General features: G+C 41.3%; 1 protein-coding gene across 6 annotated transcripts in view; it reads right to left on the bottom strand.

Annotated features, from left to right (window-relative positions):
- Positions 1-769: 769 nt before the first annotated feature.
- cita (citron rho-interacting serine/threonine kinase a) overlaps positions 770-14,713 on the bottom strand; it is a 71,158-nt gene continuing 57,214 nt past the window's right edge. For 2 of the 6 annotated variants that reach the window (XM_027137824.2, XM_027137826.2), the window contains 17 exons: positions 13,746-13,883; positions 13,202-13,382; positions 12,937-13,028; positions 11,766-11,870; positions 11,284-11,453; positions 10,383-10,427; positions 8,791-8,871; positions 8,477-8,612; positions 8,099-8,238; positions 7,505-7,597; positions 7,127-7,235; positions 6,878-7,006; positions 6,635-6,715; positions 6,455-6,533; positions 6,152-6,331; positions 3,978-4,305; positions 770-2,398 (listed from right to left, as the gene is read on the bottom strand). In XM_027137824.2, coding sequence (XP_026993625.1) covers positions 2,375-2,398; positions 3,978-4,305; positions 6,152-6,331; positions 6,455-6,533; positions 6,635-6,715; positions 6,878-7,006; positions 7,127-7,235; positions 7,505-7,597; positions 8,099-8,238; positions 8,477-8,612; positions 8,791-8,871; positions 10,383-10,427; positions 11,284-11,453; positions 11,766-11,870; positions 12,937-13,028; positions 13,202-13,382; positions 13,746-13,883 — 2,111 coding nt within the window. In that variant the 3' untranslated portion in view covers positions 770-2,374. The remainder of the gene's footprint in view (positions 2,399-3,977; positions 4,306-6,151; positions 6,332-6,454; positions 6,534-6,634; positions 6,716-6,877; positions 7,007-7,126; positions 7,236-7,504; positions 7,598-8,098; positions 8,239-8,476; positions 8,613-8,790; positions 8,872-10,382; positions 10,428-11,283; positions 11,454-11,765; positions 11,871-12,936; positions 13,029-13,201; positions 13,383-13,745; positions 13,884-14,713) is intronic. The other 4 variants (XM_027137827.2, XM_027137829.2, XM_047809601.1 and 1 more) reach the window with 3 other exon arrangements.

Genomic DNA, 14,713 nt, shown 5'->3' with positions numbered 1-14,713 from the left:
CGAGAAGACCCGAACTACTGTATCTCGCGTGTGTGCATTGACTCGAGATTGTGCCAGTCACACGCGACATCGTGTGACTGGCAGTAAGCTAATTTTTGTTGAAACAGACCTGTTAATCAATTTAGAATCCACTCTGTAGCGGTTACTTTAGTTTAGAGTTATGCAACATTCGGGTCCAGTCGGGTTAAAAAAAAGCCGTCGGGTCAGACTCGGGTCTAATTTTTTCGGGTTTGTCTCGGGTCGGGTCTTTATTAAAAAAATTAATAAACTATGCACATCGGGTTCAGGTAAAAAGTGCTTTGGGTCACTTCGGGACTTCGAGAAGACCTCTACCTTGAACCTAGACTTAATTGGGCTTATGTCATGAATCCATATAGTGTGTAATAGCACATAATATAAATGACGAGGGGGCACAAACAGTAGCCATTAGAAGTCACAATTACTTCAGTAGCTTTAAATTGTTTGAACGTCTGTAGAAAAGAATTCACTGAAAGGTCCGAGGCAGTAACTTTTGCTTTGTGACCGCTTTATCGAGGTGAGGTTTCACCTGTATATTTATAAGCTGTGGTCTTAAAGCCCAAGTGGGAACGACTGTGGTGTCTCTGGATAAAAAGGATGAAGAGCTTCTAGACTGATGTTCACCATGTTGTTTTCTTATTCTTCTTTAGCTGTCTTTACCACCCAATATAAGCCATGTTTTTCGGCTGGGATTTTCTGTTAGTAACGTTCAGACTATTCAGAACAGAAATGAAAGACAAGACACCCCAAAGAAAGATAATTTCTTTTAATAGTTAGTAGTATACTTAATGCTTTTGACATAAAAAAAGAGAAAAGAAAGTAATAACTACAAGGAAAGCTACTTGTCAGCAGTTGTTGGACATCAGCGTTAAGAGCACGATGGAGGAAGTGCATCAAGTAACAAGGAAAGGAAACAAGAGGCCGTAACGGAACACGTGGGTTCTGGTTTTGTTCCTCACAATTTACATGCTACAGAGTGACACGGCACGGTACGAATGGCTATCCTGGTGACTCGGTGCTGCACTGCTGGAACTGTATACTGAGAAGTCACTATGGATAGCTGATCCGTCAGTATAGCGTTCGATCTGAAGGAAATAATATTCTCTGCTTATATTTCTGCTATTCATTCATTCATATCCTGAGGGTCAAAGATCATGCTGGTTCAAGTAATAAACCAGGACCTTCCTATATATATATATATTTATACACACACACACAGAGAGAGAAGTATGTATACGTATAGACAATTTTGTGTGTGTGTGTGTGTGTGTGTGAATATATATATAAATATATAAACGTGCGGCTTTAACAGACCGCCTTCACTCGTCACGTTTTTCTGTGCCGTAAAAAAAACAGACATTGTCACAATGCTTTATAATTGTCTTCTAGTGCTCTGAGAAACAACAGTTAAACGCTATAGATACATATCTTACATCTTTAAATGGAGCTGATCGGGCAGCAAAATGTTAGAAAAAAACAAACAAACAAACAAACAAAAAACCACGGAGCCTCGAGGTGTGAACTTGCTTCGACGAGATGATCACGTACACCAGTAAAACGGACCCAAGCTAAATGTTCCACTTTGAAGCATACGCATGGACGTCATACACGGGCCACGTGGTTTGGACATTCAAGAGGAATTGTTTACAAATGAGCTTCTCACTTTTTTTCTTAACAAAAATAGACATGGCTTAACCAGCCTTAGTATTCCCTTTAAAAAAAAAACTGCTTATTTACAAGTGTCACATGACATCCTGAAGTGTTACAAAGTTCCTGTTCCTTCAACAGAGACAGTAGACAGTATAGTGTGGGGAGAGAGGAGACAAAGACCGACAGACATTAAAGCGTGTGCAGAGCCTGCTATCCAAAAAGCATCACGGCGTTAAGGCGATGCTCGTTCCAACGCCGCGCAACCATCTTTGTGCCGTGGTGCTTTCAGGCTCAGGAAAAACAAAAGGGACAGAAAAAAGAAACAACAGATTGAACAGAACAGTAAAGGGTCATGTGTGTCATATTCCTCCATTTGTATATTTCTGACAATCGACATGGATTTATTTTTATATTCCACATCAAGGTAGGAAAAAATACTCATGTGACCAAGCAACCCCTCCGAGGACGTTTAGAAATGTTAGTATCACTACACACTGCTATCCAGGTGGGTGTCAGTAATATTAATCTTACGTAAGGCGTGTAACAGTGAGAGATTGTGCTGTGTCAGCGTTACTGTGCAGGGGTTTCACACGCCGCCTTGGTTTTCTCCCACGGGGCAAGTTGACTGTGTCACATGACTTACGACAATCTTCTTTTTGGTAAGATGTGATAAAACGATGGGCTGTGTTCCTCTTTTCAGCCTCACTTAGACCGATGACTGATCCCACACCTGCACACACACACACACACACACACACACACACACACACACACACACACACACACACACACACACACACACACACACACACACACACACACACACACACAAGCATGGAAATACTGATGGAGAAAGTGCACAAAAAAATACCTTTAAAAAAAATTATATACAGTATTTACAATAAACAAATGTCATTTGGATCTAGTTTAGGCGATTTTGCATATATAGAGTACAGTAATACCACGAGATACGAGTTTAATTCGTTCCGTGACCTTGCTCGTATCTCAAATTGCTCGTATCTCAAAGCAATTTTCCCCATTTAAATGAATTGAAATCCCATTAATCCGTTCCAGCTGGCAAAATTTCACTCCAGTTGTTTTGTTTGTGTTTTGAATATGGAAAATGTTCAGTACCTGTATTTATAAATGACAAATATTGTATAAAAAGATACAGTAATAAAAGAGAATGTTAAAAAAATAAACTGGTTTTACTTTACGGAAGATGCGTACGGAGGTTGAGGGAGGAGTAAACAGGAGGAGGACGTAGGAGGAATTTTGTCTGCTGTACACTCAATGCTACTTTACACTTAAATGGAACTTAACTAAACTTCACTAAAATTAACGAACTTAACTAAACTTCTGTCAGGACCACTTTGTCAAATGAGAATTTATTAGTTGATATGCATAGTTAGTGTTGGTGGTATGGTTCTGTTCTGGGCAGGAATCCAGAAATCCTAGAAAATAGAATAGGACACCCCCCCACCCCCCCTAACAGAACCACTAATCATGCATAGTTTTTTTTTGGAAAATAATAAATGAATGAATGAATGAATAAATAAATAAAAAGGGGGGGGGGGTATGTGGAGATTTATGACGTAAACTGGTACAACGAACACGGGTTCTGGCATGGTGGAGTCGGGGTGTGAGGAGGGAGTTTAAATCGCAGCAGCAGCGACGTGCTAGAAAGCGGCTCAGTGAATGGGAATTTTTATCGGCCGTCGTTTGTCGTGTGCAGTGGAAAGGCGGCTTTAACCGAGTGAGACGCGGGAAGCTGAGGCGTGGGAAACAGACCACACGTGGTTGTGGAGGATCTTTGTTTCGGCGGCGGCAGCTCGGATGCTCATATCTCAAAAAATTGTTGTATCTCAAGGCAAAAATTTGGTCGCATCACAGCTCGTATCTAAAAAAAATCTGTATTTCAAAGCACTCGTATCTGGTATCACTGTATTAATCTGATATAGTGTATTTTATCAGGCTTCTTTTCCTTTCACCTTGTATGGGGTCACTGGGATTCGGTGATTCACTGAGTTTCATTATCCAGAAAAACAAAACAACAGGAGGACAAGCTCACACGTTATAAATATTCATACGCTTTGACCCCAAATCCCAATAATTTATTAATAATTATTCATTATTAATGTTCCACTGCAAAGAACAAACATTTCCGTGATTCATTTTAAAAAGTGAAAAACTACAAAAGTCTGCCATTAGCCGTCTAATATTTCAGTCAAAATAACAACAAACAAAAGGATCTTATATTAAATATGATTGCGTTTAGTATTTTGTGCATCAGGTCTGGTTGGTGGTACCTTGTTGACGCCGTTGATTGGTGTGCGGGACGAGCCTGTGTGCAGTCTCTCAAATGCACGACCAGGTGATCTTTCCCTCCGCAGCTCCATCACTCGGGCAGGTGAACGCTCCATCCGGGTATCCATGCCCCTGTCCACAAGACGGCCCGGGGACTTCTCCCTTTCCAGTGGTGCGGAGGGAGACGCGTCCCTGCGAAACTCGGTCCGAGCTTCACGGTACCGGCGTGGTGTGGCCACCTGCTGCATGCTGTCCTGAGATCCGGGGCCCGAAGCCAGGCGCTTGGAGATGTGCTCGTTGTAGGAGGGTGGGCCGCGTTTGTTCGGGCTGCTGAGGCAATAAAGATGTAAACGTGTGGTTAATATTCTCAGTCAAACTCATAAAAGGGCTTCAGCAGTTCACAGAGTGTTTTTAAAATTGAGTGATAAAAAAAAAAACTCCTGCAAACCAGGTTTCTCTCATTCAGGAATCCATAAGACTCAAAGTCTATGTCACTATAAGTATCACAGAAGCCTGTGAAAATAAACCATCAGCCAAACCAAATTCTGTACCTCTCTATATATACACACCAGTCATGTTGAAGCAACACAATACAAAGGATCGTACATATACAAGAGCTGAGGTTTTAAATTAGTAGGAAAAAACTCTAAAACGTGATCTCAGTGACTGACTAGATTGACACCAGTGCTTGATGAGCTGGAAATGTCCGATCTGATCTGGTTTTCGGTGTCTAGAACGATAGAAGGGATTACAATAAAATAAATAAAAAAAACATCCAGTGTGCAGTAGATCTAAGAGTGAAAACGCCTTGTTGATGAGAGAGAGGTCAGAGGAGACGAACAGAAAAGCATCTCAGTATGTAGAACATGTCAAACCTTCATGCGGACAGGCTACAACATGGTACGAGAACAACACGTCAGGGTCCAGTCCTGTCAGCCAGCAACAGGAATCTGAAGCTATTTTGGGCATACAGTTAAAGATTTGCCATCTTTAACAGTGACACATCATAGGTTACATGTCTGTTTTAATAGACTCAAATGCATACTGACATCACTGACAACACATACAAGCAGAGAAGTGTGCTAGTGAAGGAAATCATATTCTCACCATAAACAACCACTAGAACGTGTTTCCCGACTTCCCATAATCCACCTGTGTATTGATCAAAGTGAGATAATTGGGATAAAATCCTGATGATCCCTTACCCCGTCACTGATGATCAAACCATCTTCAGAGCTGCGCTGCTGTCTTACGACTTGAGATGAATGATGGTTAATTAAACAAAGCATTTTCACCATGAGCATCCGTTCAAACTGATGTGTGTGCACAGGAAACGTGCAACAGACACAAGTACCCACAGGTGGCAGTACTGATATGAGAGAGTCCAAAAATTGGCCTGAAAATGCTTTCTTTATTCATATTACATCATATTTTCACATTGACATAAAAATATATAGAAAAGAGCAACAGCTTCCTTACGCTTTGGAGCAAATAAAAAAAGCGCTCTTCCTCCTGTAAAGAACAGGATGAACTGTGAGTGTCACACGTAAGCCACATCATACATCACGCACCCCAAACCTCCATCAACACTAACACATCACCAAGAGACGCAGACCGAGTGATGTGTTAGTAGAAGCACAAACCATTTAATCTCTTAGACCTGATAATCTTTTTAATACACAGTCTGCGTGCGAGTAAAAATCTTCAGCAATATGATTGAGAAAATTGTCTGCTTTCAATCTTTTATACCAAGTAGTTTCATTCCAATTTGTAGCTGGAATGGAAATGGAACGATATTTATGCTTGCAGCAATTAACCTACAATCTCTGAGGTCCAAAGATTACATCTAACCTCTATGGTGGCCGTTTGCATCATCTTTGCAGAGCTGTGTTTTGTGGAAACAGGATTGTTTTCATGGCGGTCGTGCAAAGCACTTGCTCATGCGGTTGCCATGGTGACAGAATGACACCATTTCCAAGCCCCTGATGTGACCAGTCCTGAAACTAACCTGGAGTTACCTAGAATTAAAAGGTACTCACTATCAACCCTAGTCCATTTATCTACAGGCTTCACTAATATGCTACAACTACAACAAGCTGGTAGAGCTAGTCAAGTTCCCCCGAAGTGTGCGTGTGTGTGTGTGTGTGTGTGTGTATATGCTCTGACAGCAGCTGACCTGCGGGTGGAGCCGTTTCTCTGAGGCTCAGAGGCGGAGCTCTCCTGCACCAGGTTGCCCTTGCAGCAAATGACCCTCAGCTTGTTCTGGTAAGAAGAGGCCAGGTACACAGCGCCGGATGAGATGGCAGGACCAAGGTACCGTGGGCTAGGGATGTCCAGGTGAGCGTAGGCATGAGGCCTGTTCACACACATTCACACAAACAGTTTGTAATTTTAGCACTATAAAGTTATAACAAGTACGTTAAGGCATAATTACTATTATATAATGTGCAGAATATAAGGATATAATCTGTAGTCCTACCCCAGTGCAGAGTGGCTCTGAACCTCAATCACGTCGAGAGAGTTGAAGTAAGTGACGAACAAGTACGGCTCTCTGTAGGCTGCAATGGGGCAGAATATTAACATGGTACCGCTGATGTCCACTGCTGTAAATGGAAAACTACTGATAGGAATAAGGAAACACCCTGACGCACAGACTTACCGAAGGACAGGGGAAGTCTACTCCATTTGATATCCTCGCTGCGACTCCTGCGGCCATACGCATCCACAAAAACTCCAAACTCTGCCAAGGTGAATGACGCAGAGAAGGTTACACGGCACATGTCACTGTTTAGGGAAGTTCATTAACTACTCTTGCAGGTGTACAAGCACAACTGGTGATTTATAAAGACACAATAACATGTGATTCTCACAAAGGGCAGAACTCAATAAGACCTCTGTGTACCGTGGAAGCAGAGCAGGTACTCGTCCTTCTGTGGCGCGCAGGACACCTGAATGATGGAAATGGGGAAGCTGTGCGAGGAGGCTGCGAACACGGCCGAGGCCAGCGTCACGTCGTTCTTATCCAGGAACTCTGCAGAATAAAAATTCAAACGCAGACACACACCTTGATCGAACCTGCATTACACGCTCCATTAAACCAGGAGCCAGGTGAGAATCTGGATGTGCGAGTGAGTGAGTGTGTGAGTCGTACCCTCCAGCACATACTGCTTCATCTCGATCTCGTAGAACTTGTTTGTGCCGATGATGATGCTGTAACCTGTGAAGTGGATGCAGCTGCAGGGCTCGGAGGTCTCAATCTCCTGAGAGAGGGAGAGGGAGAGAGGGAGGGAGAGGGAGAAATCAAGGACAGACAGAAAGATAGTAAAAAATAGACAGCAAGAGAGTGAGAGAAGGACACAAAGAAAGACAGAAATAAGTCAAACAGAGAAAGTAAGATGTTGAACAGACAGACAGATAGACAAAGATAGATACATAGAAGTGTCAGAGTATAATAACTTGCTGCAGAGGAAGTGATGATGAAGTGATGTGTTGTAGCAGCATGTGAATAGTGCTGAAACTGCAGACTCACCTTCCTGATGCAGAACTTGCTGAGGCTTTCATTGTAGCGCAGGATAGTGATCTTATTGGGCATTGCAGCACAGATACACATCCCATTCTCAATCTGCACAACACACACACACACACACACACACGCATGAAATAGTCAGTGGAACAATGACAGCCCTTGCAACACACAAGAGCTGGTTTAGCTGCAGCACGCGATTTCAGAGAACCCTCAGCGAGGTTTGGAGCATTATTATTCGTTCCGACGGACACCTAAAGATCACAATACCTGTACTAACACTAAAATTGTGTTCATCTCTAATTGCAAATTATAAAGTATGTTTTTCTGTGCCCTCATAAGTCATTAGGCTCGTACAAAGAAGGAGTCATTACCAGTGGAAATAATTTCTTCATGTTTCTCTGTCAAATCCTAACATCTGCCTTTAGACTTTTGCCATGAGGGAGTTTCTATGAAATAAAATATCTGATTCATAACGAAGGGAAAGGTGAGAAGCTTTGTGATCATCACCCATATGTCACAGATGTGATGTCAGAGTATTCCTTGATCGATATTCCTTGATATGTGATATATATGTATAATTCAAGCCTGAGTCCACACCTTGCCAGAGGCAAAGAGATGACATCCCTTCACTGCCTCAAAGATATAAGGACAGAGTTCAGGCTGAGCAGGCAGGTGAGACTGAGACAGAGACTGCTTGACTCTTTTAATCTCCACCAGGCACAGAGCTCGCTCCTCTCCTGCACAATACACACACAGAAAAAAAAAATGTGGTGAGCATTTTCTTACCAATAAAATCCCCATGTGTGTATTAATTACAGTAAGTAATTAATATATTATATTATCCTGTGATTTGTTTTCTTTCACAGCACTTCTCCAATCAGTAACACAAATCAACACCTTCTGCCAATCAAAATAGAGAATATAACAGCATTATGACACAAGAATGGTTTAGTGATTATATTTGTGTGGACTGACCTGTGATCATGAGCAATTTGTCGAGCTCTTTGAGAATCTGGATTTGGAAGACGGAAGTCAGGCCCGGGATGTGAGTCAGAGAGTTCTTTATCACATTCAGGGCGTACAGTCCCTCTTCTGAACCCACCATTACGATCTGAAAACAGAAGATCGCCAGGTCTGACATTTACACAGTGCATTAACCAACTACACGGCATCGTTTACAGAGTTAAGCCAAGGTCAGGCATGCATGCATTTTGTTGCAGAAGGTTCGTAGGTGCCAATATTTATGGATCGGTCCAATCCGAACAGCTGGTGGAAGATCAATCAAATACCTGATCGGTCAGTGGTAAAGTACAGTTGATATCCAAGCGGTCATCACCCTCCAGCTTCAACAAGGAATTCCCCAACAGTTTCTGAAAGTGAATCAAAAATGGAGATCAAAATAAAAACTATTCTTCATTGGAAACTATGACAGGAAGAAGACACACAGCTTCACACACACACAGCTTCACACACACACACACACAGCTTCACACACACATCAAATACCAGCATGACACCAGAGGGGTATTTGCTTATAAGCCAGCAGGGCTAAAGCAATAAGCAGATCTGTCCCCCGTGACCCATACAAAGGGGAAAGATGGCAGCAATCATGGGATGAAGGTGCAACCAAAATACTTGCATACATGCTCGCAGACCTAGCAAATAGACACGAACAAGAATCATGCAGAGCTACAAACTAATACACACACAATGTTTTTCTCCCCACAGGTGTCAAACTCAAACACTGCGGGTCGAAAAATAACAGGGAAACAGTTGACACACTAACCAGCGTTAGTATAAGTTTAAAATAATAACGACAGACGGCGAGTCCTGGGATGCTGAGTAAGTTCGCTTGTAGCAGAAGCCGATGTCATTTCTTTATAAAGAAGCTGTGACATTTCGTAAAAGAATACGATTCACGTCGCCCTTATGACACAAAGCTAAAATTGGTAAACTGACGCACAACAGGCAACAGCTCAGCTAAATAGTCGGAGGATGACATTTTGAACACAGCGGGGTGGTTAGAGCAACGACGACCAAAAAAAAAAAGATGCAGTAGGTTTTCCAGAGAGGCTGTGAAATCGGTTTCATACGGGTTACAGTATTTTAAAGTCTGCTTATCGAAAACAGCTGGGATATTTTCATGAATTATAGGTTTAGATTCTGCATTGAGTATCACATCTCACTTCATAATCAGAAGATCGTCCATATATAAGCCTCTGTCTCATCACCTGAGGTAAAAGTCACTTCTGCGGGGGGGGTGAGTGCTCGTACAGTCTGTCAGCTGTGTTCTTATTACTGTCTTCTCATTAGATCATAACCTGGAAGCATGTTTCTGTGTTTTGATGATTATCTGATGGTGACATTTTGACAGCTGGTATGTTATTACAGACACAACAGATTAGATTTATATCGGTTTGGCCACGGCACTGAAATAGCCATCAAACTTGATCAAACACACTTAACTAGGCAGACTAACAGTTTTTATAACTCTGTCTGTTGCTGGATCCTTATACGTGATGTTTGCGGGCAGATACTAAAGCAAAATAAGAAACAACCTAAATAAAATGTAAACAATACAGTAAATCCACTTAAAGAGTCTGTGTGTTAGAAAAACCCTCTATTGTTCAGTAAGAACTTTAGATTATTGATGAAACCTACAGAATAACCCACTACTTATACGTTAAAAGGACGGACTGTTTATTTAAAGACGGTGAAAATCATGACCTGCGCAAAAACCGAGTGACACCGTGGCTTTTATTCGAGGGTGCGAGTATGTCACGTGTGAGTGTTTGTGGGAGACTGTGGGGCAAAAATGAGTAGCCATTCAATCCAAGCAGCAGGCAAACTCAAATAAGCTGGAGGCCTGAAATGGGATTACCTGTACTAGTGGAGAGAGAGTCTTCTGTCGTTTAGCTACACCTGCCTACAATGGTGATCATACAACACACACGTCACAGATCACACGTTTAGATCGGATGGCATTAGAGATTAGATCAGATGGGATTAGAAACACACAATTCAACGGATGAATTCGAGTATGTAACAGGAATGAATCATATACCATTAGTATATATGTGACTGGAAACGATGCAATGTTAATTCTGTACATTAGGTCACTGGTGAACAATAAATTAGGCATGATTGCTTATTCATGGGAATAATGAAAAAGAGGTGGTTAATGTGTGGTTTTAATCCATCCAGATCTGTGGTCATAGCGTTTATCTCCCTCCTCCGCTGAAGAAAATAAATAAATAAATAAACAAACACTTTCTAAAATAACTACTGGTTTTCAAGTGAACTTAAGAGTGTTATGAAAACAGCAATCCTGTCTGCATTAAACATTTTACAAGCATTTGCCTTTTGTGCTTGAACATTTTATGACAGCACGTCGTGTTTAGTCATCCGTACAAATCTTTAAAGCTTCCGACGATTACAAAATGACGGGCCTTGAAGAAAAATGTAGTTGATGCAGGTCAAATAACTTTGCTGCTCCAATAGGAGCCCATCATAATAATTATATCGATCAATCGATAAAAAAAAATAAAAAAACAATATTGCATTGCTACAATAAAAATCCTTACATTTCTTTCATGGTACAAAACTATTAGAGCAATAAGTGCATAAATGTTATGATTCTTTATGATAATATAGAAAAACTGTGCAATGTAATTATGCATGACATTACATAGAGTTTTAATATAGTGCGATACATGGGCATACAATTCCAGACATACTTTTTAAATGTAATGGCACCATGAAAAGAATACAAGTCTACGCACCACATCAGACTCTGATTTTTCACGGGAGCTCCTGCTGCCAGCCACCACTGATTCCAGAACAGCCACCCAGCGTTGTTTATCAGGGAAACTGGGAGCCATGAAGTAGAGCGACTGACCAGGCCAACATGTTGTATGTGGATGAGACTCGAGCTTCAGCACGTATGGTATATCTGGACACAAGTTTTTCATTCATTTTGTGACCGAGTGAATGCGTTACTGCTATAATGTATGTTGTCACAGTCAAAGTCTAGTCTGGTTATAGACCTGCTCTTCTGCACCAGGGTAAAGTGCTAGCTTTACATGCTAGCTTTCAGGTAATATTGAGTACTTGGCAGAACCCTGCTAACAGTGTTGCTATGGTTACCAAATCACACACGTGTTACTCAGTACTTTCATGGCAAATAAAACACAATCTGGTGTAAAATGACATCGAGTGAGTTTACTGTGTCTCACTGTTAACAGATATGCGCTCAGACGCTAACCTGACTTGGCAGTGTTGATGAGCTCAGAGGCTCCAACAGCTCCATGGACCGTCACCTCACCATCAGGTAAACACAACTCAAACTCCTCCTGTGGCTTCACTGAATCTGAAAAACACACACACAGCTACAACTTCAACAATATGTGATATCTAGAATGATATATTATGTATATTAATCGAAAGTCACGGTCACTTTGTTTTAAACTCAATGTTCACAGCTTATGCAGTGAGGAACTGAAAATGGCAATCGCACGAAAGGTCGCTGAAGGAAATCTTACCTAATGAGCACAGCTGGAAAAATGGCTAATCAGCTCAAAGGCTAATCAGGTTGACTTTTAAGTAAGGACTAAAAAATGAGATTGATGCCCAAAGGGTTTTGTTCCTCTTACATACTAAACGGATTTATAACGGTGATTCGAGAACAACACCTTTTAATCAATCGTAATGTAGTTACATTTATTGTTGTGAAATGTCCATGAAACAAGTTAGCTCCTGTTACCACAGAAGATATAAACAGTTGTTCTATCACAGTCTCGTGAAAAATACTTCACCTCTGACTGGTCCACTGACACTCGAGCTTCCCTGGATCAATATTTACTGTATGATGATTTCCTTGTGAAATGTATTATTACATGTCCTAAATATGTTGCGTAGTGAATAAAACACATCATTCAAAGCCTAGATTTGTTTTTGTTGTTGTTGTTGTTGACAGGCTGCAGGCAGAAAGACTGCACCATTGCTGCATGTGTATTAATGTGCAGATAAGGTTTCACAGCCTGCTATGACAAATGAGGTCTAACATTCCGAATGATTTATTCAACTTTTATTGTCTTCTCGTCTGTTTGTTCGACTGCGTTTAATCATCTCTTTTCTAGTCCATCATATCTACTTGTTTCCTCTCTGTCATCTTTGCATTCTAATACTTTAATTACTTTGCAAAGCAATCTCTAATCTTGTTCCTAAACAGTGCTTAAACTGTAAAATAAATCACTCTCGTGCGCTCGGCACTAGGGGGTTGAAGGACACCTGATAATACTCAGTTTTAGTGTCTGTATTTCATTAGCATTCATGTATACTCTGTACACACACACACACACACACACACACACACACACACACACACACACACACACACACACACACACACACACACAGAGTGAAGTGTTAAATACCTTCTCTGGGTTCTGACTCATAGATGGAGACTTTAGTTCCGTCCAGAACGACATACTTGCTCTCCCAGCCTTGCTGACCGCGCTTCCCGTTCCTGCGATGTGTTCACAGTGAATATTAATTTATATCCCATTTACAGCAGCGTGTGATCGTCATTGAAGTTTAATAGAACTTCAGTGAGAATATCTAACTCACAAACGAACGACACGGATAGATAAAAGCACCGTTTTATCCCCTGAAATTAGTCGCTGCTTTATCTATTCCTACCTCGGCTGCTTCATCCAGCCTTCAAGGCGAACATGTCCGGAAGCTTCTTTGACCTGCAGGGCTGGAGAGTTGGCCTTGTCTCTGCACAGAGCCTCGGAGAAGTGGGTGGCGTACTCTGGAGGGAGACCACATGTAGCAGGAAGACAGGGCGAGCATTTGGGGTGGCACAGGGTATGACATTCTGAGAGAGAGAGAGAGAGAGAGAGAGAGAGAGAGAGAGAGAGAGAGAGAGAGAGAGAGAGAGAAATGTAAAGATCATATACAATGTACTGTGTAAGAGATAGCACTTGAAAAAGTTTTCAATGACAGGAACATAAAGAGGAGCCATAGTTATTCCATTTAACAACTTCTGACCAATCAGCATTAAGGACATAATATGAAATCCTAAAACTAAACAAATATCTTCATATTAATTGGCAAAATTAGACATTTATCTGACAGAATGAAGAAAAAACAAAAAACAACAACAAAAAAAACCACACCAAACTATTACAGTCTGTTCAAAATATATTTTAATAAAGGAAGTACATATGTAAAAGTTTACCCAAGCAGGTTGCAGCCTGTCTGCCAAAGTGCACGGTGTCTAGACAGACTGCACATTTGGCAGCTCTCATGTTGAGTCCTACTGTAAAGCGGTGAGGAATGTTATGGTGCATCCTCTCCTTCACACGCCGCCCATACTCTAAAGAGAAAGACAGTGTGTGTGTAAGACAAGGAATGTATGTGAGTGTGTGTGTGTTTTGGAGTTAGAGTAGAATCCATGCTGTATTGGGTGAAAATACAAAAAAGGGGAAAGTCTGACTAATGATGGAATGACTGCTGCTAGCTGGATCATGTGACATGGGATACAGAGCCATGCCACTCTGACGCTCAACTCAAATAATCTAAATTCATGCAGATTTAATAATCCAACCTGCTTTAATTCAAGTGTTTATTCTCAAAGCACAGAGCAACCATGTAGACTTACAATTATGCCATAATCTGGCCATTTAACTGACACCTATGAATAAAAGTGATATTCTGCAAATGCAATCTTGCCCTATGCATTAAGAGATGCTTTTTGAACGTCCACCATCACCCCACGTTACCTTTCTAGAAGTGCAAACAATACATTCACCAGTCAATTTACTAGCAAGATACACTCCTGTTCGTTCATGTAGCAGCAGTGCAATGTATAAACCCGTGCATGCAGTGTTCACAGCAAACATCAGGCTAGATGAGCTCAGTGGATTTGACCGTGACATGATCGTCAGTGCCGGACAAGCTGGTTTGAGTATTTCAAAAACTGATGATCTTTTCTGGCATGCTGCTGTATATTGTGGAGAAAATAAAAAGGGAGGAGAATGGACAGACCAGATTTAGCTGTCAGGATATCTATGGCAACTCAAATAACCATGATGAGCAAAAAAAAAAAAGTATCTAATAAAAAAATATATAATGCAATCTTGGTTTTTACCTGGACCTCCCTCAATAAAAGAATGGTATAATTATTTCAGAGACATTCTTCTTATA

Source organism: Tachysurus fulvidraco, chromosome 26 (genome assembly GCF_022655615.1).
Source record: "Tachysurus fulvidraco isolate hzauxx_2018 chromosome 26, HZAU_PFXX_2.0, whole genome shotgun sequence".
NCBI classification, from domain to species: Eukaryota; Metazoa; Chordata; class Actinopteri; order Siluriformes; family Bagridae; genus Tachysurus; species Tachysurus fulvidraco.
The sequence above is the reverse complement of the archived record's forward strand: the minus strand, read 5'-3'. Positions and strand labels throughout refer to the sequence as shown.